General features: G+C 46.2%; 2 protein-coding genes across 2 annotated transcripts in view; one reads left to right on the top strand and one right to left on the bottom strand.

Annotated features, from left to right (window-relative positions):
• Positions 1-25178, top strand: part of LOC135056555 (uncharacterized) — a 637874-nt gene that overhangs the window by 142562 nt on the left and 470134 nt on the right. The gene's annotated exons all lie outside the window — the stretch shown is intronic.
• LOC135057891 (uncharacterized) overlaps positions 1-25178 on the bottom strand; it is a 124357-nt gene that overhangs the window by 20634 nt on the left and 78545 nt on the right. The window contains exons 11-14 of the mRNA XM_063963609.1: positions 5016-5207; positions 4283-4361; positions 4066-4163; positions 1482-3945 (exon numbers count right to left, since the gene is read on the bottom strand). Of these exons, the coding sequence (XP_063819679.1) occupies positions 1482-3945; positions 4066-4163; positions 4283-4361; positions 5016-5207 (2833 nt within the window). The remainder of the gene's footprint in view (positions 1-1481; positions 3946-4065; positions 4164-4282; positions 4362-5015; positions 5208-25178) is intronic.

Below are 25178 nucleotides of genomic sequence, written 5' to 3'. Positions count from 1 at the left end.
GTATCATAGTGTAATACCATTTTTTTTTTAAAACATTCAATTTAATAAAACAAGATAAAATCACAATGACATATAACATGTATAAAATGAGAATCCAATGGAATGCCACTGGAATGGGGAATGAATGCAATTACCAATGTAATAAGAGAACTAGTTTAAAAGTTCTCAAGCACGCATAAAAAAGTGATATAGTTCCAAGTCGGGAAACAGCATATACAGTGTATGATCTGAAGGGGCGTCCTGGATCTACTGCTGGGGAGAATAATTACCAGTTGATGGTGTAGAACTGGCAAAGTGTAGTTCTTAAAAGCATGAATCCGGAAGAGAAAGTCCTAGTCTGCAGCTCCAGGTCTCCCGCAAGCGTCCACCACAGCAATCGTCCAGGTCCCCCGTTTACGGCACCCACGCGTTCCGACACTCGCTGGGGTCTTTTTCAAGGTCAGCCTTTAGTTCTTAAAGGCTGACCTTGAAAAAGACCACGGCGAGGGTCAGAACGTGTGGGTGCCGTAAACCGGAGGAGCAGCGTACATGCACCCTTGATCCGCAGCAGCAGGAAATGGCATCTTACCGCCTCTGGTCCCGCTCCGTGAAGCCCCGCCCCTTGCAATGGCGTGCGGTCAATGTGATTTGATTTATTTATGCTGGCTCCGTTATACAAAGTGAAAACATGACAGTACACACAAAAGCCTTGTCTGACAGGGAGCACTGCGGAGGAGAGACAGTTCTGTCCGCGGCGGGCACCGCAGCTCGTGGCCCATGACCGCCGTGCGACATGCTGCCAAACTGCACCGGGGACCCGCTAACCACACTTTGTACTTCGGCATCTGTTAGAGTGTGGCGGCTAGCTGCTGGCGTGGGCATACATACTAACGATGTGTGATCAGCGCTTTAGGAGCTCAGTGTCCTGTCAGCTCGGATTACGAACCATTAACCCTCGGGAGGTTAGTTCGGTCCCCCCTCTAAGTCCCACGAAGACTTTTGCACGCTAGTGTATATAGTGGCAGTATGGAGGTAATTTGCATTAGTGACACATGGATTCTGTGTAGGGCAGGAGTAAGAAAGGTTGGTGTGAGCACACCTAATGGCTGCAGAGTGGAGTCAACCTGGAAGATTGCACCACTCAGGACAGGCTACGACCTGTGTATCCAGCCCAAGTGTGGTTGGGAAAGCCAGTCAGGCTGCGGTGGCAGTCATAGGGGTCAGTGTGCTAGGAAGCCACTGGGAGACAGGAGGTCAGTGTCTAAACCTACAGGAGACAGGGAAGACCACCAAATCCTGTGACTGAACTTCTGTTGCTGTGAAGAAGCCAGACCGGTGAGCCTTCAATGTGAGTAGGCTGGGAAGCCAAGCCAGGCTGAAGGTTGGGCTATACCTGCAAGAAGCTGTGTTTGGATCCTGATTAAGCATCTAGACACTGCACCAATACACCCATCTACCAAGCTAATTAACCCAGAACATTTCAACTCATGTTTATTACTTACGTGTGCTGGTATCTGTAGGGATTGTCTCCGCCTTACACTGCTGATCACCCTTCACATACGTCTCTTCTTCTCCCTCTATATCTTCTGCCTTCATATCAGTCACATACGTCTCTTCTTCTCCCTCTATATCTTCTGCCTTCATATCAGTCACATACGTCTCTTCTTCTCCCTCTATATCTTCTGCCTTCATATCAGTCACATACGTCTCCTCTTCTCCCTCTATATCTTCTGCCTTCATATCAGTCACATACGTCTCTTCTTCTCCCTCTATATCTTCTTTCTTTATATCAGTCACATACGTCTCTTCTTCTCCCTCTATATCTTCTGCCTTTATATCAGTCACATACGTCTCTTCTTCTCCCTCTATATCTTCTGCCTTCATATCAGTCACATATGTCTCTTTTTCTCCATCTATAGCTTCTGCCTTTATATCAGTCACATACGTCTCTTCTTCTCCCTCTATATCTTCTGCCTTCATATCAGTCACATACGTCTCTTCTTCTCTCTCTATATCTTCTGCCTTCATATCAGTCACATACGTCTCTTCTTCTCTCTCTATATTTTCTGCCTTCATATCAGTCACATATGTCTCTTTTTCTCCATCTATAGCTTCTGCCTTTATATCAGTCACATACGTCTCTTCTTCTCTCTCTATATCTTCTGCCTTCATATCAGTCACATACGTCTCTTCTTCTCCCTCTATATTTTCTGCCTTCATATCAGTCACATATGTCTCTTCTTCTCCCTCTATATCTTCTGCTTTCATATCAGTCACATACATCTCTTCTTCTCCATCTATATCTTCTGCCTTTATATCAGTCACATAGGTCTCTTCTTCTCCATCTATATCTTCTGCCTTTATATCAGTCACATACGTCTCTTCTTCTCCCTCTATATCTTCTGCATTCATATCAGTCACATATGTCTCTTTTTCTCCATCTATAGCTTCTGCCTTTATATCAGTCACATACGTCTCTTCTTCTCTCTCTATATCTTCTGCCTTCATATCAGTCACATACGTCTCTTCTTCTCCCTCTATATTTTCTGCCTTCATATCAGTCACATATGTCTCTTCTTCTCCCTCTATATCTTCTGCTTTCATATCAGTCACATACATCTCTTCTTCTCCATCTATATCTTCTGCCTTTATATCAGTCACATAGGTCTCTTCTTCTCCATCTATATCTTCTGCCTTTATATCAGTCACATACGTCTCTTCTTCTCCCTCTATATCTTCTGCATTCATATCAGTCACATATGTCTCTTTTTCTCCATCTATAGCTTCTGCCTTTATATCAGTCACATACGTCTCTTCTTCTCTCTCTATATCTTCTGCCTTCATATCAGTCACATATGTCTCTTCTTCTCCCTCTATATCTTCTGCTTTCATATCAGTCACATACGTCTCTTCTTCTCCCTCTGTATCTTCTGTCTTTATATCAGTCACATACGTCTCTTCTTCTCCCTCTATATATTCTGCCATTATATCAGTCACATACGTTTCTTCTTCTCCTTCTATATCTTCTGCCTTCATATCAGTCACATATGTCTCTTCTTCTCCCTCTATATTTTCTGCCTTCATATCAGTCACATATGTCTCTTCTTCTCCCTCTATATCTTCTGCTTTCATATCAGTCACATACGTCTCTTCTTCTCCCTCTGTATCTTCTGTCTTTATATCAGTCACATACGTCTCTTCTTCTCCCTCTATATATTCTGCCATTATATCAGTCACATACGTTTCTTCTTCTCCTTCTATATCTTCTGCCTTCATATCAGTCACATATGTCTCTTCTTCTCCCTCTATATTTTCTGCCTTCATATCAGTCACATATGTCTCTTCTTCTCCCTCTATATCTTCTGCCTTCATATCAGTCACATACGTCTCTTCTTCTCCCTCTATATCTTCTGCCTTTATATCAGTCACATGCGTCTCTTCTTCTCCCTCTATATCTTCTGCCTTCATATCAGTCACATATGTCTCTTCTTCTCCCTCTGTATCTTCTGTCTTCATATCAGTCACATACATCTCTTCTTCTCCATCTATATCTTCTGCCTTCATATCAGTCACATACGTCTCTTCTTCTCCATCTATATCTTCTGCCTTTATATCAGTCACATACGTCTCTTCTTCTCCCTCTATATCTTCTGCCTTCATATCAGTCACATATGTCTCTTCTTCTCCCTCTATATCTTCTGCCTTTATATCAGTCACATGCGTCTCTTCTTCTCCCTCTATATCTTCTGCCTTCATATCAGTCACATACGTCTCTTCTTCTCCCTCTATATCTTCTGCCTTCATATCAGTCACATATGTCTCTTCTTCTCCCTCTATATCTTCTGCCTTTATATCAGTCACATGCGTCTCTTCTTCTCCCTCTATATCTTCTGCCTTCATATCAGTCACATATGTCTCTTCTTCTCCCTCTGTATCTTCTGTCTTCATATCTATCAGATCTTCACTCTAAATAACAATAAAATAATAAAAAATGTATTAAATGAGAGTAACCAGTATAATATCACTGTACAGATCATATAGTGACAGTCACTTTGGTATATTGGTGAGACCCTAAATCCCACCTACCTGATCCTCCTGTGGGATCCTGTGATTCTCCTCTGTACAATCCTGGGAATACAGAGGACGGGGACATCTCTCTGGAGTATCTCTGTTACTGGGTCCATCTGTAGGAGATACACAGTGACTGAGTACAGTGTATATATATGATTATCAGATGATGTGTGTATATAGGGGGCCCCCAAACTTGTTCTCCCCTGTACAATACATGACAGTCTCCTCTTACCCAGTGATGTGAGGGGCCGGTGATTTTCCATCATCACGTCCTTGTACAGACCCCTATGTTCCTCTATATACTCCGCCTCCTGCATGGAGACATAGACAGTGACATCCTGACATCTTATAGGAACCTGACACACACACAGTGATACAGTCATCACCCAGACACATCCCCTGGTGTTACTGTATAATGTCCCATTCCCAGCAGTCACCTCTCCAGTCATCACCCAGACACATCCCCTGGTGTTACTGTATAATGTCCCATTCCAAGCAGTCACCTCTCCAGGCATCACCCAGACACATCCCCTGGTGTTACTGTATAATGTCCCATTCCCGGCAGTCACCTCTCCAGTCATCACCCAGACACAGCCCCTGGTGTTACTGTATAATGTCCCATTACCAGCAGTCACCTCTCCAGTCATCACCCAGACACGTCCCCTGGTGTTACTGTACAATGCCCCATTCCCAGCAGTCACCTCTCCAGTCATCACCTGGACACGTCCCCTGGTGATACTGTATAATGTCCCATTCCCAGCAGTCACCTCTACAGTCATCACCCAGACACATCCCCCGGTGTTACTGTATAATGCCCCATTCCCAGGAGTCACCTCTCCAGTCATCACCCAGACACGTCCCCTGGTGTTACTGTATAATGCCCCATTCCCGGCAGTCACCTCTCCAGTCATCACCTGGACACATCCCCTGGTGTTACTGTATAACGACCCATTCCCAGCAGTCACCTCTCCAGTCAGCAGCTGAATGATCTTGTTGGTGAGTTCCAGGATCTTCTGGTCATTGTGTATATCATGTATCAGTGAGTGAGGTGAAGGCACTAGGATGGGGCTCTGGGTCCTGCTTTGTCCTCCTGACACAAGGGAGGAACTGCTGGTTATCTCATGCTGGCCGGATGTCTTCCTCACTACTATGTATTTCTGTGTATTGGGGGAGAAAACAAATATCACTACATACACTCCCAGATCCCCTCACCTCCCCAGTCATGTCCCTGTATTATTACTATAGATATACGTGATGTCACTGTGACACTCCCAGATCCCCACCTCCCCAGTCAGCAGGTAGATGATATCCAGGGAAAGATTTATTATCCTCTCCATCTTCTGAATTTTGCCCGTGTCCATCTTCAGTGATCAGTGAGAATACAGAACATGTAACATATAATAAACACTCTGGTTCCTCACAGTTTGGGTTCCTAGAAATAAATATGATTTTATATACATCACAGAGAAGACATGTAACATGTAGTGTTCACTCTAGAATCCTGGCAGGACAGGGTGCCGAATCTAGAGGGGCAGTAGCGTGCTTGCGCCATGCAAATGGGGGCGTGGCCATGCAAAATAGGGGCGGGGTCATTGCGTGCACTAAAAGGGGGTGTGGGCGGCTGGTGGCGTCAATGTTGGGGGCGTGCCCAGCACCTACGGAGATGCTGGGCTTCCCCCAAGCGCGCTCTCAGCGTGAATGGATGCCGCGCGCATGCGCACGACATCTTTACACGCTGTGAGGGCAGGAAGCGGGCAGCAGTTTTAGCAGGGCGCCGCAGAAAGGGCAGGGCAGGTTTTGCCCTTAAAAAATCAGGTAGGGCACAGCGCCCTGCTAAAACTGCCTAGCATGAACACTAACATAGTCAGATATGTAACACTAAGCGACTAGTATGTCTATTTGTCCCCAGCCAAAGGGCCCTGGTCAGTGATTCCCATAAGTTCATGAAACAGCCTACACCACAGGCTGTTCCTCCTGTATAATAATAACAACAGGACACCACAGGCTGCTCCCCCTGTATAATAATAACAACAGGACACCACAGGCTGCTCCCCCTGTATAATAATAATAACAGGACACCACAGGCTGCTCCCCCTGTATAATATTAATAACAACAACAACAGGACACCACAGGCTGCTCCTCCTGCATAATATTAATAATAACAAGACACCACAGACTGCTCCTCCTGTATAATAATATTAATGACAGGACATCACAGGCTGCTCCTTCTGTATAAAAATAATAACTGGAGACCACAGGCTGCTTCCCCTGTAGTATAATAATAATAATAATAATAATAATAATAATAAGACACCACAGGCTGTTCCTTCTGTAAAATAAAAATAATAAGACACCACAGGCTCCTCCTCCTGTATAATAATAATAATAATAATAATAAAAATAATAGAACACCACAGGTTGCTCCTCCTGAATAATAACAACAACAACAACAACAAAAACAGGACACCACAGGCTTCTCCTCCTGTATAATAATAGGACACTACAGGCTGCTCTTCCTGTATAATAATAATAATAATAATAATAATAACAGGACACCACAGGCTGCTCCATCTGTATCATAATAACAACAGGACACCACATGCTGCTCCTCCAGTATAATAATAATAATAATAAGACACAACAGGCTGCTCCCCCTGTATAATAATAATAATAATAATAACAACAGGACACCACAGGCTGCTCCTGTATAACAATGACAGACCACCAAAGGCTGCTCCTCCTGTATAATAATAATAGGACACCACAGGCTGCTACTGTATAACAATAACAGACCACCACAGGCTGCTCCTCTTGTATAATAATAATAGGACACCACAGGTTGCTCCACCTGTATAATAATAACAACAACAACAGGACACCAAAGGCTGCTCCTCCTGTATAATAGTAAAATAATAATAATAATAATAATAGTAAAAACAGGACACCACAGGCTGCTCCTCCTGTATAATAATAATAACAGGACAATACCGGCTGCTCCGCTTGTATAATAATAATAATAATAATAATAATAATAACAACAACAACAGGACACCACAGGCTCCTCTTCCTGTATAATAATAATAATAATAATAATAACAAGACACAGCAGGCTGCTCCTCCTGTATAATAATAACAGAACACCACAGGCTGCTCCGCCTCTATAATAATAATAATAATAATAATAGTAGGACACCACAGGCTGCTTCTCCTATATTATAATAATAGGACACCACAGGCTGCTCCTTATGTATAATAATAATAATAATAATAATAATAATAATAATACCAGGACACCACAGGCTGCTCCTCCTGTATAATAATAATAATAATGTTATTATTATCATTATCATCATCAACAACAACAACAACAGTACACCACAGGCTGCTCCTTCTGTAAAAAAAAATACTAACAAGACAATTCCGGCTGCTCCCCTTGTGTAATAATAATAACAACAACAACAACAACAACAAACAGGACACCACAGGCTGCTCTTACTGTATAATAACAGTACACCACAGGCTGCTCCTCCTGTATAATAATAATAATAATAATTATACCAATACTACTAATAAGGGTGCTTCTCCTGTATTATAATAATTGGACACCACAGGCTGCTCCTCCTGTATAATAATAATATTATTATTATTATTAACAACAACAGTACACCACAGGATGCTCCCCCTGTATAATAATAATAATAATAACAACAACAACAACAACAACAACAACAGGACACCACAGGCATCTCCCCCTGTATAATAATAATAACAGGACATCACAGGCTGCTCCCGCTGTATAATAATAATAATAATAATAATAACAACAACAACAACAGGACACCACAGGCTCCTCCTCCTGTATTATAGTATTAACAACAAGACACCACAGGCTGCTCCCTCTGTATAATAATAAATACAGGACACCACAGGCTGCTCCTCCTGTATAATAATAATATTAATAATAGGACACCACAGGCTGCTACTCCTGTATTATAATAATTGGACACACAGGCTGCTCCTGCTGTATAATAATAATAATAATAATAATAAGATTTTAAATCTACCGGTAAATCTTTTTCTCATGGTCCGTAGAGGATGCTGGGGACTCCGTAAGGACCATGGGGATAGACGGGCTCCGCAGGAGACATGGGCACTTTAAGAAAGACTTTAGGATATGGGTGTGCACTGGCTCCTCCCTCTATGCCCCTCCTTCAGACCTCAGTTAGAGAAACTGTGCCCAGAGGAGACGGACAGTACAAGGAAAGGATTTTTGTTAAACCAAGGGCAAGATTCATACCAGCCACACCATCCACACCGTATAACTTGTGATAAACTAACCAGTTAACAGTATGAAATTCAACATAGCTTCAGTCGGAAACTGAAAGCAATCATAACATAAACCTTATGTAAGCAAAACTACATACAAGTCTTGCAGAAGTAGTCCGCACTTGGGACAGGCGCCCAGCATCCTCTACGGACTACGAGAAAAAGATTCACCGTTAGGTTTAAAATCTTATTTTCTCTTACGTCCTAGAGGATGCTGGGGACTCTGTAAGGACCATGGGGATTATACCAAAGCTCCCAAATGGACGGGAGAGTGCGGATGACTATGCAGCACCGATTGAGCAAACAGGAGGTCCTCCTCAGCCAGGGTATCAAATTTGTAGAATTTCGCAAACGTGTTTGCCCCTGACCAAGTAGCTGCTCGGCACAGCTGTAGTGCCGAGACCCCTCGGGCAGCCGCCCAAGAAGAGCCCACTTTCCTAGTGGAATGGGCCTTGACTGATTTAGGTAACGGCAATCCAGACGTCGTATGCGACTGCTGAATCGTGGTACAGATCCAGCGAGCAATAGTCTGCTTTGAAGCAGGAGCGCCAACCTTGTTGGCTGCATACAGAATAAACAGTGCTTCAGTTTTTCGGACTTTGGCCGTCCTGGCCACGTAAATTTTCAAAGCCCTGACTACATCCAGATGCTTGGAATCCTCCAAGTCTCGTGTAGCCACCGGCACCACAATAGGTTGGTTAATATGAAAGGATGACACCACCTTAGGCAAGAATTGAGGACGGGTCCGCAATTCCGCCCTATCCATATGGAAAACTAGATAGGGGCTTTTGTGAGACAAAGCCGCCAATTCTGACACTTGCTTAGCCGAAGCTAAGGCCAACAACATGACCACCTTCCAAGTGAGATATTTTAACTCTACTGTCTGAAGTGGTTCAAACCAGTGCGACTTAAGGAAGCTCAAAACCAGGTTAAAGGTCCCAAGGCGCCACCGGAGATACAAAAGGAGTCTGAATATGAAACACTCCCTTTACAAAAGTTTGTATTTCTGGAAGCGAAGCCAATTCTTTTTGAAAGAAAATGGATAATGCTAAAATCTGAACCTTAATGGAGCCTAATTTTAGGCCCAAATTCACTCCAGTTTGTAGAAAGTGAAGGAAACGGTCCAGATGAAATTCTTCCGTAGGAGCATTCCTGGCCTCACACCAAGCAACATATTTACACCATATACAGTGATAATGTTTAGCTGTCACGTCCTTCCTAGCCTTTATCAGAGTAGGAATGACCTCATCCGGAATGCCCTTTTCCGCTAGGATCCGGCGTTCAACCGCCATGCCGTCAAACGCAGCCGCGGTAAGTCTTGGAACAGACAGGGCCCCTGTTGCAACAGGTCCTGTCTTAGAGGAAGAGGCCTCGGTTCTTCTGTGAGCATCTACTGCAATTCCGGGTACCAGGCCCTTCGTGGCCAATCTGAAACAATGAGAATTGTCCGAACTCCTCCTTTTCTTATTATTCTCAACACCTTTGGGATGAGAGGAAGAGGAGGAAACACATATACTGAGTGGAACACCCACGGTGTCACCAGTGCGTCTACCGCTACCGCCTGAGGGTCTCTTGACCTGGTGCAATACCTTTGCAGTTTTTTGTTTAGGCAGGACGCCATCATGTCTATCTGGAGCAGTTCCCACTGGCTTGCAATCTGTGTGAAGACTTCCTGATGAAGTCCCCATTCTCCCGGATGCGGGTCGTGCCTGCTGAGGAAGTCTGCTTCCCAGTTGTCCACTCCCGGAATGAACACTGCTGATAGGGCGCTTACATGGTTTTCCGCCCAGCACAGAATCCTTGTGGCTTCTGCCATTGCCACTCTGCTCCTTGTACCGCCCTGGCGGTTTACATGAGCTACTGCGGTGATGTTGTCGGACTGGATCAGAACTGGTAAGTTGCAAAGCAAAGTCTACGCTTGACGAAGGGCGTTGAATATGGCCCTTAGCTCCAGGATGTTGATGTGAAGACAAGTCTCCTGACTTAACCAAAGACCCTGGAAGTTCCTTCCTTGTGTGACTGCACCCCAACCTCGGAGGCTCGCGTCCATGGTCACCAGGACCCAGTCCTGAATGCTGAATCTGCGGCCATCTAGAAGGTGAGCACTCTGCAGCCACCACAGGAGAGACACCCTGGCCCTGGGGGACAGGGTGATCAACCGATGCATTTGTAGATGCATCCCGGACCATTTGTCCAGTAGGTCCCATTGGGAGGTCCGTGCATGGAACCTGCCGAATGGAATGGCCTCGTAAGATGCCACCATCTTTCCCAGGACTCGCGTGCAGTGATGCACTGACACCCGTTTTGGTTTCAATAGGTTCCTGACCAAAGTCACGAGTTCTTGAGCCTTACCTATCGGAAGATAAACCCTTTTCTGGTCCGTATCCAGAATCATGCCCAAGAAGGGTAGACGAGTCGTAAGAACCAGCTGCGACTTCGGGATATTGAGAATCCAGCCGTGTTGCTGTAACACCTTCAGTGAAAGTGACACGCTGTTCAGTAATTGTTCTCTTGATCTCGCTTTTATTAGGAGATCGTCCAAGTACGGGATAATTGTGACACCTTGCTTGCGCAGGAGCACCATCATTTCCACCATTACCTCAGCAACGTCTGAAATTGGTAATGACAATCCTGTACTGCAAATCTCAGGTACGCCTGATGAGGTGGATATTGGGAACATGAAGGTATGCATCCTTTATGTCCAGAGATACCATAAAATCTCCCCCTTCCAGGCTGGCGATGACCGCCCTGAGCGATTCCGTCTTGAATTTGAACCTTTTCAAGTATAGGTTCAGGGATTTTAAATTTAAAATGGGTCTGACCGAACCGTCCGGTTTCGGGACCACAAACAGGGTTGAGTAATATCCCCTGCCCTGTTGAAGCGGGGGGACCTTGACCACCACCTGTTGAAGATACAATTTGTCGATTGCATTTATCACTATCTCCCGTTCTTGGAGACGTTGGCAGAGCCGATTTGAAAAACCTCTTCGAATTCCAGCTTGTAACCCTGGGAAACAATTTATATTGCCCAGGGAAACACCTGTGAGTGGGCCCAGATGTGGCTGAAAATTCGAAGACGTGCCCCCACTGGGGCGGACTCCCATAGTGAAGCCCCAGCGTCATGCGGTGGATTTTGTAGAGGCCGGGGAGGACTTCTGTTCCTGGGAACTAGCTGTGTTGTGCAGCTTTTTCCCTCTGCCCCTGCCTCCACGGCCTTTTTTGTTTCTATTTGAACGAAAGGACTGCATTTGATAATGAGGCGCTTTCTTAGGCTGTGAGGGAACATAGGGCAAAAAATTCGATTTACCAGCTGTAGCTGTGGAGACCAGGTCCGAGAGACCTTCCCCAAACAATTCCTCACCCCTGTAAGGTAAAACCTCCATATGCCTTTTTGAGTCGGAATCACCTGTCCATTGTCGGGTCCAAAGGACTCTTCTAGCCGAGATCGACATAGCGTTGATTCTCGAACCCAATAGACCAATGTCTCTTTGTGCATCTCTCATATATAAGACAGCATCTTTTATATGTCCTATGGTCAATAGGATGGTATCCTTATCCAGGGTATCAATTTCCGCTGATAAGGAATCTGTCCATGCTGCTACAGCACTACACACCCATGCTGACGCATTAGCCGGTCTGAGTAAGGTACCTGAATGTGTATAAATGGACTTCAGGGTAACCTCCTGTTTGCGGTCAGCAGGATCCCTGAGGGTAGCCGTATCTTGGGAAGATAGCACTACCTTTTTGGATAAGCGTGTCAAGGCTTTGTCCACCCTAGGGCAGGATTCCCACCGTATCCTGTCCATTGGTGGGAATGGATACGCCATAAGAAATCTTTTGGGAATCTGCAGTTTCTTGTCTGGAGATTCCCAAGCCTTCTCACATAACTCGTTCAGCTCATGTGAGGGGGGAAAAGTTATCTCAGTTTTCTTTCCCTTATACATGTGTACCCTCGTGTCAGTGACAGGGGTTTCCTCTGTGATATGCAAAACATCTTTTATTCCAATAATCATATATCGAATACATTTAGCCACCTTTGGCTGTAATTTTGCATCATCATATTCGACACTGGAGTCAGACTCCGTGTCGGTATCCGTGTCAACTATTTGGGATAGTGGGCGCTTTTGGGACCCTGAAGGTCCCTGCGACATAGGTACAGGCATGGGTTGACTCCCTGACTGTTCCCTAGCTTCAGCTTTATCCAATCTTTTGTGCAATAAATTTACATTGGCACTTAAAACATTCCACATATCCATCCAGTCAGGTGTCGGCGCCGTCGACGGTGACACCACATTCATTTGCTCCTCCTCCTCCCCCCTCGAAAAGCCTTCTACCTCAGACATGTCGACACACACGTACCGACACACCACACACTGAGGGAACCCTCTTATCTGAGGACAGTTACCCCACAAGGCCCTTAGGAGAGACAGAGAGAGAGTATGCCAGCACACACCCAGCGCTATAATAACCCAGGACAAAAACACAATATTTATGTTTACCCAGATAGCGCTTTTATACTCAATGCACCAATTATGTGCCCCCCCTCTACTTTAAAACCCTCTTGTCACTGTGATCTAAGAAGGGGAGAGTCCGGGGAGCTTCCTCTCAGCGGTGCTGTGGAGAAAAAATGGCGCTGGTGAGTGCTGAGGGAGAAGCCCCGCCCCTCGGCGGCAGGCTTCTGTCCCGCTCTAAAATACAAAACTTTGGCGGGGGCTCGTTGGTATATACAGCGGCCAGCTGTATATACCCATCTTTTGCCAGGAGAGGTTTATTTGCTGCCCAGGACGCCCCCCCCCCCCCCCCCCCCTCGCCCTGCATCCTTACAGTGACACAGTATGTGAGGTGAATGGGAGCAATGGCGCACAGCTGCAGTGCTGTGCGTTACCTCAGTGAAGAACAGTGAAGTCTTCTGCCGCCTCTGATGTCTTCTAACTTCTCATACTCACGTGGCTTCTACCTTCAGGCTCTGTGAGGAGGATGGTGGCGCGGCTCCGGGACGGATGGCGAGGATGAGACCTGCGTACCGATCCCTCTCAATGGTGTCCAGGAGCCTAAGAAGCAGAGCCTTTCAACTCACAGAAGTAGGTCTGCTTCTCTCCCCTCAGTCCCACAATGCAGGGAGTCTGTTGCCAGCAGGCTCCCTGAAAATAAAAAAAAACTAACAAAATACTTTCTGTCAAAAGCTCAGGAGAGCTCCCTGTAATGCACCCAGTCTCCTCTGGGCACCGTAATCAACTGAGGTCTGGGGGAGGGGCATAGAGGGAGGAGCCAGTGCACACCCAAATCCTAAAGTCTTTCTGAAAGTGCCCATGTCTCCTGCGGAGCCCGTCTATCCCCATGGTCCTTACGGAGTCCCCAGCATCCTCTAGGTGTAAGAGAAAATTATAATAATAATAATAATAATAATAATAGTAGGACACCACAGGATGCTTCTCCTGTATTATAATAATAGGACAACACAGGCTGCTCCTTCTGTATAATAATAATAATAATAATAATAACAGGACACCACATGCTGCTCCCCCTGTATAATAATACTAATAATAATAATAATAACAACAACAACAACAGGACAGCACAGGCTCCTCCTCCTGTATAATAATAATAATTATAATTATAATAATAATAACAACAATAATAACAGGACACCACAGGCTGCTCCCCCATTATAATAATAATAATAAATAAGATTTTACTTACCGATAAATCTATTTCTCGTAGTCCGTAGTGGATGCTGGGACTCCGTAAGGACCATGGGGATATAGCGGCTCCGCAGGAGACAGGGCACAATAATAAAAGCTTTAGGATCAGGTGGTGTGCACTGGCTCCTCCCCCTATGACCCTCCTCCAAGCCTCAGTTAGGATACTGTGCCCGGACGAGCGTGCATAATAAGGAAGGATATTGAATCCCGGGTAAGACTCATACCAGCCACACCAATCACACCGTACAACCTGTGATCTGAACCCAGTTAACAGTATGATAACAGAGGAGCCTCTGAAAAGATGGCTCACAACAATAATAACCCGATTTTTGTAACAATAATTATGTACCAGTATTGCAGACAATCCGCACTTGGGATGGGCGCCCAGCATCCACTACGGACTACGAGAAATAGATTTATCGGTAAGTAAAATCTTATTTTCTCTGACGTCCTAGTGGATGCTGGGACTCCGTAAGGACCATGGGGATTATACCAAAGCTCCCAAACGGGCGGGAGAGTGCGGATGACCCTGCAGCACCGAATGAGAGAACTCCATGTCCTCCTCAGCCAGGGTATCAAATTTGTAGAATTTAGCAAACGTGTTTGCCCCTGACCAAGTAACTGCTCGGCAAAGTTGTAAAGCCGAGACCCCTCGGGCAGTCGCCCAAGATGAGCCCCCTTCCTTTTGGAATGGGCTTTTACAGATTTTGGCTGTGGCAGGCCTGCCACAGAATGTGTAAACTGAATTGTATTACAAATCCAGCGAGCAATCGTCTGCTTAGAAGCAGGAGCACCCATCTTGTTGGGTGCATACAGGCTAAACAGCGAGTCAGATTTTCTGACTCCAGCCGTCCTGGAAACATATTTTTCAGGGCCCTGACAACGTCAAGTAACTTGGAGTCCTCCAAGTCCCTAGTACCCGCAGGTACCACAATAGGTTGGTTCATGTGAAAAACAGAAAACACCTTAAGGAGAAATTGAGGACGAGTCCTCAATTCTGCCCTGTCAGAATGAAAAATTAAGTAAGGGCTTTATATATGATAAAGCCACCAATTCTGACACACGCCTGGCTGAAGCCAGGGCTAATAGCATCGTCACCTTCCATGTGAGATATTTTAAGTCCACAGTGGTGAGTGGTTCAAACCAATGTGACTTTAGGAAACTCAAAACAACATTGAGATCCCAAGGTGCCACTGGGGCACAAAAGGAGGCTGTATATGCAGTACCCCTTTTACAAACATCTGAACGTCAGGCACTAAAGCCAGTTCTTTCTGGAAGAAATTCGACAGGGCCGAAATTTGAACCTTAATGGACCCTAATTTTAGGCCCATAGACAGTCCTGTTTTCAGGAAATGTAGGAAACGACCCAGTTGGAATTCCTCTGTAGGGGCCTTCTTGGCCTCACACCACGCAACATATCTTCACCAAATGCGGTGAAAATGTTTTGCGGTTACATCCTTCCTGTCTTCGACCAGGGTAGGGATGACTTCATCTGGAATGCCCTTTCAGGATCCGGCGTTCAACCGCCATGCCGTCAAACGCGGCCGCGGTAAGTCTTGGAACAGACAAGGCCCCTGCTGGAGCAGGTCCTTTCTTAAAGGTAGAGGCCACGGGTCTTCCGTGAACATCTCTTGAAGTTTCGGGTACCAAGTCCTTCTTGGCCAATCCGGAACCACGAGTATCGTTCTTACTCATCTCCCTCTTATGATTCTCAGTACTTTTGGTATGAGAGGCATAGGAGGGAACACATACTCTGACTGGTACACCCACAGTGTTACCAGAGCGTCCACCGCTATTGCCTGAGGGTCCCTTGACCTGGCGCAATATCTGTCTAGTTTTTTGTTCAAGCGGGACGCCATCATGTCCACCTTTGGTTTTTCCCAACGGTTTACAATCATGTGGAAGACTTCCCGATGAAGTCCCCACTCTCCCGGGTGGAGGTCATGCCTGCTGAGGAAGTCTGCTTCCCAGTTTTCCACTCCCGGAATGAACACTGCTGAGAGTGTTATCACATGATTTTTCGCCCAGCGAAGAATCCTTGTAGTTTCTGCCATTTCCCTCCTGCTTCTTGTGCCGCCCTGTCTGTTTACGTGGGCGACTGCCGTGATGTTGTCCCACTGGATCAATACCGGCTGACCTTGAAGCAGAGGTCTTGCTAAGCTTAGAGCATTGTAAATTGCCCTTAGCTCCAGTATATTTATGTGGAGAGAAGTCTCCAGACTTGATCACACTCTCTGAAAATTTTTTCCTTGTGTGACTGCTCCCCAGCCACTCAGGCTGGCATCCGTGGTCACCAGGACCCAGTCCTGAATGCCGAATCTGCGGCCCTTTCATAGATGAGCACTCTGCAGCCACCGCAGAAGAAACACCCTTGTCCTTGGAGACAGGGTTATCCGCTGATGCATCTGAAGATGCGATCCGGACCATTTTTCCAGCAGATCCCACGGAAAGGTTCTTGCGTGAAATCTACCGAATGGGATCGCTTTGTAAGAAACCACCATTTTTCACAGGATCCTTGTGCAATGATGCACTGATACTTTTCCTGGTTTTAGGAGGTTCCTGACTAGCTCGGATAACTCCCTGGCTTTCTTCTCCGGGAGAAAACATCCTTTTCTGGACTGTGTCCAGAATCATCCCTAGGAACAGTAGACGTGTCGTCGGAAAAAACTGCGATTTTGGAATATTTAGAATCCACTCGTGCTGTCGTAGAACTACTTAAGATAGTGCTACTCCGACCTCCAACTGTTCTCTGGACCTTGCCCTTATCAGGAAAGCGTCCATATTTCTTTTAAGAAGAATCATCATTTCGGCCATTACCTTGGTAAAGACCCGGGGTGCCGTGGACAATCCAAACGGCAGCGTCTGAACTGATAGTGACAGTTCTGTACCACGAACCTGAGGTACCCTTGGTGAGAAGGCAAATTTGGACATGTAGGTAAGCGTCCCTGATATCCAGTGACACCATATCGTCCCCTTCTTCCTGGTTCGCTATCACTACTCTGAGTGACTCCATCTTGATTTGAACGCTTGTATGTAAGTGTTCAAATATTTCAGATCTCACCGAGACGTCTGGCTTCAGTACCACAATATAGTGTGGAATAATACCCCTTCCCTTGTTGTAGAAGGGGTACTTTGATTATCACCTGCTGGGAATACAGCCTGTGAATTGTTCCCAATACTGCCTCCCTGTCGGAGGGAGACGTTGGTAAAGCAGACTTCAGGAACTTGTGAGGGGGAGACGTCTCGAATTTCCAATGTACACCTGGGGAACTACGTGTAGGATCCAGGAGTCCACTTGTGAGTGAGCCCCCTGCGTGCTGAAACTCTTGAGATGACCCCCTACTGCACCTGAGTCCGCTTGTACGGCCCCAGCGTCATGCTGCGGACTTGGCAGAAGCTGTGGAGGGCTTCTGTTCCTGGGAATGGGCTGCCTGCTGCAGTCTTCTTCCCTTTCCTCTACCCCTGGGCAGATATGACTGGCCCTTTTGCCCGCCTGCCCTTATGGGGACGAAAGGACTGAGACTGAAAAGACTGTGTCCTTTTCTGCTGAGATGTGACTTGGGGTAACAAAAGGTGGATTTTTCAGCTGTTGCCATGGCCACCAGGTCCGATGGACCGCCCCTTTATACGGCAATACTTCCATGTGCCGTCTGGAATCTGCATCACCTGACCACTGTCGTGTCTTCGTCTGGCAGATATGGACATCACATTTACTCTTGATGCCAGAATGCAAATATCCCTTTGCGCATCTCGCATATATAGAAATGCATCTATAGTCAATAAAATCTTGTCCCTGTCAAGGGTATCAATATTTTCAGTCAGGAAATCCGACCAAGCCCCCTCAGCGCTGCACATCCAGGCTGAGGCGATTGCTGGTCGTAGTATAACACCAGTATGTGTGTATATACTTTTAGGATATTTTTCAGCTTCCTATCAGCTGGCTCCTTGAGGGCTGCCGTATCTGGAGACGGTAACGCCCCTTGTTTTTATAAGCGTGTGAGCGCCTTATCCACCCTAAGGTGTGTTTCCCAACTCGCCCTAACTTCTGGCGGGAAAGGGTATACCGCCAATAATTTTCTATCGGAGGAAACCCACGTATCATCACACACTTCATTTAATTTATCTGATTCAGGAAAAACTACAAGTAGTTTATTCACACCCTACATAATACCCTTATTTGTGGTACTTGTAGTATCAGAAATATGTAACACCTCCTTCATTGCCCTTAACATGAAACGTGTGGCCCTAAAGGAAAATACGTTTGTTTCTTCACCGTCGACACTGGAGTCAGTGTCCGTGTCTGTGTCTGTGTCGACCGACTGAGGTAAATGGGCGTTTTTACAAGCCCCTGACGGTGTCTGAGACGCCTGGACAGGTACTAATTTGTTTGCCGGCCGTCTCATGTCGTCAACCGACCTTGCAGCGTGTTGACATTATCACGTAATTCCTAAATAAGCCATCCATTCCAGTGTCGACTCCCTAGAGAGTGACATCACCAATACAGGCAATTTGCTCCGCCTCCACACCAACATCGTCCTCCTACATGTCGACACACACGTACCGACACACATCACACACACAGGGAATGCTCTGATAGAGGACAGGACCCCACTAGCCCTTTGGGGAGACAGAGGGAGAGTTTTCCAGCACACACCAAAAACGCTATAATTATACAGGGACAACCCCTTATACAAGTGTTTTCCCTTATAGCATTTTTATATATGTAATCATATCGCCAAATAAGTGCCCCCCCTCTCTGTTTTAACCCTGTTTCTGTAGTGCAGTGCAGGGGAGAGCCTGGGAGCCTTCCTCACAGCAGAGCTGAGCAGGAAAATGGCGCCGTGTGCTGAGGAGAATAGGCCCCGCCCCCTTTTCGGCGGGCTCTTCTCCCGGAGTTTGTGAGATCTGGCAGGGGTTAAATACATCCATATAGCCTCAAGGGCTATATGTGATGTATTTTAGCCATAAAAAGGTATTATACATTGCTGCCCAGGGCGCCCCCCCCAGCGCCCTGCACCCTCAGTAACAGTTGGTGACTGTTGGTGAAGTGTGCTGACAACAATGGCGCACAGCTGCAGTGCTGTGCGCTACCTTATGAAGACTGAAAGTCTTCTGCCGCCTGTTTCTGGACCTCTGGACCTCTTCAACTTCGGCATCTGCAAGGGGGGTCGGCGGCACGGCTCCGGGACCGGACTCCATGGCTGGGCCTGTGTTCGATCCCTCTGGAGCTAATGGTGTCCAGTAGCCTAAGAAGCAAATCCATCCTGCACGCAGGTGAGTTTACTTCTCTCCCCTAAGTCCCTCGTAGCAGTGAGCCTGTTGCCAGCAGGACTCACTGAAAATAAAAAACCTAACTTAAACTTTTATTCTAAGCAGCTCAGGAGAGCCACCTAGCCTGCACCCTTCTCGGCCGGGCACAAAAATCTAACTGAGGCTTGGAGGAGGGTCATAGGGGGAGGAGCCAGTGCACACCACCTGATCCTAAAGCTTTTATTATTGTGCCCTGTCTCCTGCGGAGCCGCTATATCCCCATGGTCCTTACGGAGTCCCAGCATCCACTAGGACGTCAGAGAAATAACAACAACAACAACAACAGGACACCACAGGCTGCTCCTCCTCTATAATAATAACAGGACACCACAGGCTGCTCCCCCAGTATAATAATAATAATAATAATAATAATAACAACAACAACAACAACAACAACAGGACACCACAGGCTGCTCCCCCTGTATAATAATAATAATACCAGGACACCACAGGCTGCTCCTCATGTATAATAATAATAATAATAATAACAACAACAACAGTACACCACAGGCTAATCCTCCTGCATAATAATAACAACAACAACAGGACTCCACAGGCTGCTCCTCCTGTATAATAATAACAGAACACAACTGGCTGCTCCTCCTGTATAATAATAATAATAATAATAAGACACCACAGGCTGCTACTCCTGTATTATAATAATTACAGGACACCACAGGCTGCTCCTCCTGTATAATAATAATAATAATAATAATAATAATAGGACACCACAGGCTGCTACTCCTGTATAATAATAATTGGACACCACAGGCTGCCCCTACTGTATAATAATAACAGAACACAACTGCATAATAATAATAACAACAAGACACCACAGGCTGCTCCGTCTGTATAATAATAATTACAGGACACCACAGGCTGCTCCTCCTGTATAATAATAATAATAATAATAATAGGACACCACAGGCTGCTACTGCTGTATCATAATAATTGGACACCACAGGCTGCTCCTACTGTATAATAATAACAGAACACAACTGCATAATAATAATAATAATAATAATAATAACAACAACAGGACACCACAGGCTGCTCCCCCTGTATAAAAATAATAATAATAATAGGACACCACAGGCTGCTACTGCTGTATTATAATAATTGGACACCACAGGCTGCTCCTACTGTATAATAATAACAGAACACAACTGCATAATAATAATAATAATAACAACAACAGGACACCACAGGCTGCTCCCCCTGTATAAAAATAATAATAATAATAATAATAATAATAATAGGACACCACAGGCTGCTCCCCCTGTATAATAATAATAACAACAGGACACCACAGGCTGCTCCTCCTGTATAATAATAACAGAACACAACTGGCTGCTCCTCCTGTATAATAATAATGATAATAATAATAATAAGACACCACAGGCTGCTACTCCTGTATTATAATAATTACAGGACACCACAGGCTGCTCCTCCTGTATAATAATAATAATAATAGGACACCACAGGCTGCTACTCCTGTATAATAATAATTGGACACCACAGGCTGCTACTCCTGTATAATAATAATTGGACACCACAGGCTGCCCCTACTGTATAATAATAACAGAACACAACTGCATAATAATAATAACAACAAGACACCACAGGCTGCTCCCCCTGTATAATAATAACAACAAGACACCACAGGCTGCTCCCCCTGTATAATAATAATTACAGGACACCACAGGCTGCTCCTCCTGTATAATAATAATAATAATAATAATAATAATAATAATAACAACAACAACAGGACACCACAGGCTGCTCCCCCTGTATAAAAATAATAATAATAATAATAATAATAATAATAATAACAGGACACCACAGGCTGCTCCTCCTCCATATTAATAATAACTGGACATCGTAGGCTGCTCCCCCAGTATAATAATAACAAAAGGACACCACAGGCTGCTCCCCTGTATAATAATAATAACAGGATACCACAGGCTGCTCCCCCTGTATAATAATAATAATTGGACACCACAGGCTACTCCTCCTCTATAATAACAGGACACCACAGGCTGCTCCTCCTCTATAATAATAAAACAGGACACCACAGGCTGCTCCTTCTGTATAGTAATAACAACAGGACACCACGGGCTGCTCCTCCTGTATAATAATAATATATAGCACCATTACCTGATGTCTCCTCTCTGCTCCTTCTCACCTAGAGACCCGGATGTTGACATGGAGCATAGGGGGCGGGGATTAGACCGGATGTAAGGTGATACGCAGAAGTAGAGTGGAACGCACAGGATGACTGAGTGGTGGCCCGCACGGACCGGATGTAAACTGGAACGCGGAAGTAGGGTGGAACGCACAGAGCGGAAGTGGCGTGTCCCGGGCTCCCGAGGTGTACCGCTGCAGAGGACTCCGGCCTGGGGTTCCCAGCTGTGTGTGTGGGGGATGATTAGTGATATAGGGGGCGGTATATGAGTGCAGGACCCCCCTCCCCCGCGGTGACTGCTCTGCATGGTAACCCCTTAGTGACCAGACTTCCTGTTACCATGGTAGTGAGTGTCCCCATAGTGTGTGCATGCTGGGAGGCCTATGGTGGCACTGTGCAGCCAGCTACATTGTGTACAGCTGGTGATGTCCCCCTGATGGTTGATGCTAGATCCAAGTGGTCAAAGGGACCTTTTCCGTCAGTGGGAGGAGCTACGACATAAAGGGGAGGAGCTAGAACAGCGGGATTGTTCCTCTACTATCCACGCCACCAACTATTTCCTTTAGTAATTAGTTAGCGAGCGGAGCGAGTCACCGAGGCCGAAGCGTGGCGAGCGAAGTGAGCCCGCGAGGGTACTTTTCGGGTACCCTGATCGGCCGAAGCTCCTCCCCCTGGTGACGTGTCTCCTCCCCTAGATACGTCAGAAGGTCCCTTCTCCCACTCCGATATAGAATCAATATAGTGACACCCCTGTTCTGTCTGTGTGATGTGTTCATTGTCCCTGTGCCCCTCTGTGTTACCATCCTGTGCCCCTCTGTGTTACCATCCTGTGCCCCCCGTGTGTTACCGCCCTGTGCCACCTGTGCGTTACTGTCCTGTGCCCCCCTCTGCGTTACTGTCCTGTGCCTCCCTGTGTGTTACCATCCTGTGCCTCCATGAGCATTACTGTCCTGTGCGTTACTGTCCTGTGCCTCCCTGTGTGTTACCGTCCTGTGCCCTCCAGTGTCTTACTGTCCTGTGCTGCTGTACCTCCCTGTGTGTTACTGTCTTGGGCTGCTGTGCCCCCTTTGTGTTACTGTCCTGTGGCCCCCAGTGTGTTACTGTCCTGTGCCTCTTTGCACCCATTTGACTTACTGTCCCGTGACCCCGTGTATTTCTGTCCTTAGCTCCCCTGTGTGTGTGTGTGTGTGTGTGTGTTACTGTTCTGTGCTCCCCTGTGTGTCAGTGTCTTGTGCTAATGCATCTCCTCTGTGTTACTATCCTGTGCTGCTGTGCCACCCTGTGTGATACTGTCCTGTGTTGATGTGTCCCCTTTTTTTTGTCCTGTGTTTTTGTGCCCCCTTGTGTGTTACTATGGTGATGTGCAGAGGCAGTTTTAGGTGCGGACTAGCAGTGTTTGGCACCCGGGGTGCTGCGGCCTGACGGCGTTGCCGCATTCACCCAACCAACTCCTTCAGCACCCATCAGCTGCCCACACTGCAATGGCCGCCGCTTCCTTCTGGCCACTTCCCGTTGCCGGTACCCTGCTACTCTGCCTGGCGCAATGTGTGTAAGGGGCTCTACCTGGTGTAACCTGTTTAAAAGGGTCTCTGCCTGGCGTAACAAGTATAAAAGGACCTCTACCTGGCGTAGCATGCTTAAAAGGGTCTCTGCCTTGCGTAACAAGTATAAAAGGACCTCTACCTGGCGTAGCATGCTTAAAAGGGTCTCTGCCTGGCGTAATAAGTATAAAAGGACCTCTACCTGGTGTAGCATGCTTAAAAGGGGCTCTACCTGGCGTAGTGTATATGAAAGGGGCTCCACCTGCTGTAACGTGCATAAAAGGGGCTCTACCTGCCGTAACATGTATAAAAGGGGCTCTTCCAGACATTACATGCATAAAAGAGGCTCTGTAACGTGTATAAAAGGGGCTCTACCTGCCGTAACGTGTATAAAAGGGGCTCTACGTGCCGTAACATGTATAAAAGGAGCTCTACCGGCGTAATGTGTATAAAAGGGGCTCTACTGGCGTAACATGTATAAAAGGGGCTCTACCTCGTGTAACATGTATAAAAAGGGCTTTACCTGCACATTGTTATGGATTGTTTTACAAAAATAAATTATTTTCTAAAAAGAAAATCTCATCCTCCCAAAGATCATGACCTGGAACAAGTATGAAACTTCTGCTTTCCCTCATCAGACATTTGCTATGCAGGAGGTGAGGATAATGCTGACATTGTCATCATTAGGCTATTTCAGGTGTCTTGTTCTATGTTGGTTTGTTGTTGAACTGAGCCTTAAGATAAGGGATATATATATATATATATATATATATATAAATATGGCATGCAAAGCCCAGCACTCCTCCGATGGTAAATGTGCCCCGGTGCCTTCAGTTGAAGGAATAGCTAAATTGTAGAAATGACTGCGGCACTCAGGGTCTTGTAGTTAAACAAAGTGTATTAACAATTCACAGCATGGAACATCCACGTTTCGGGGTGTCTAGCCCCTTTGTCAAGATGTCACATCTTGACAAAGGGGCTAGACACCCCGAAACGTTGATGTTCCATGCTGTGAATTGTTAATACACTTTGTTTAACTACAAGACCCTGAGTGCCGCAGTCATTTCTACAATTTATATATATATACACACACACACATCTTGTTACCATGGCACCTGAAAAGCGCATGTGATCTATATTAGGCAGTAGGTGAGTATGTTATAGAGCAGGAGAACACCTGCAGCCATATTACTGATCTACATGTTATATACTCGCTGCTGACACAGCCCTTCTGTCTTACACTGAGGACACACAGGACTACACGCTGACAGATGTCACCTTATCAGCAATATAACTCCTAGGTGACCCCAGTAACCAGCATGACAGCCCCCACATGACTGGAAGCGATCCATCTATTTATGTATTTCTCCTACAGCTTCATCTTACATATAATTATCACTCATACCCCGTGTACTGTTTATAGAGCCTCATTCAGATCTGATCACAGCAGCAAATTTGTTAGCTAATGGGAAAACCATGTGCACTGCAGGTGGGGCAGATGTAACATGTGCAGAGAATCTAACTCTCTCTGCACATGTTATATCTGCCCCACCCTGCAGTACAAATGGTTTTCCCATTAGCTAACAAATTTGCTGCTGCGATCAGATCTGAATTCCCCCCATAGTGCGACCCTCTGGGGTATGTAGCTCGGTAGTATCTGGTAGTGCAGTGTTCGGGTGCGTGAATCAGGGTCACCATGCAGCTTGTCCAGGTGTAAATGAGACACATGGAGCATTACTGACGCTGCGTAATAGGAGACAACGCCAGCCTAGCCCTCGCTCAGGGCACTAGCTCTCTGCAATGGGCGGCTAGTCTGCATCAATGAGTCTCAGTCTCTGTTGTCCTGATCCCACAGGTATGGCCCCTTAGCCTGGCCCCTGGCTGCCTCTACTCCACCCGGGCTCTGTACTCTGGCCAGTCTGCATCATAGAGTCTCAGTCTCTGTAGTCCTGATCCCACAGGTATGGCCTCTTAGCCTGGCCCCTGGCTGCCTCTACACCACCCGGGCTCTGTACTCAGGCCAGTCTGCATCATAGAGTCTCAGTCTCTGTAGTCCTGATCCC

The sequence above is a fragment of the Pseudophryne corroboree genome, chromosome 3, assembly GCF_028390025.1.
Source record: "Pseudophryne corroboree isolate aPseCor3 chromosome 3, aPseCor3.hap2, whole genome shotgun sequence".
Lineage (NCBI taxonomy): Eukaryota > Metazoa > Chordata > Amphibia > Anura > Myobatrachidae > Pseudophryne > Pseudophryne corroboree.
The sequence above is the reverse complement of the archived record's forward strand: the minus strand, read 5'-3'. Positions and strand labels throughout refer to the sequence as shown.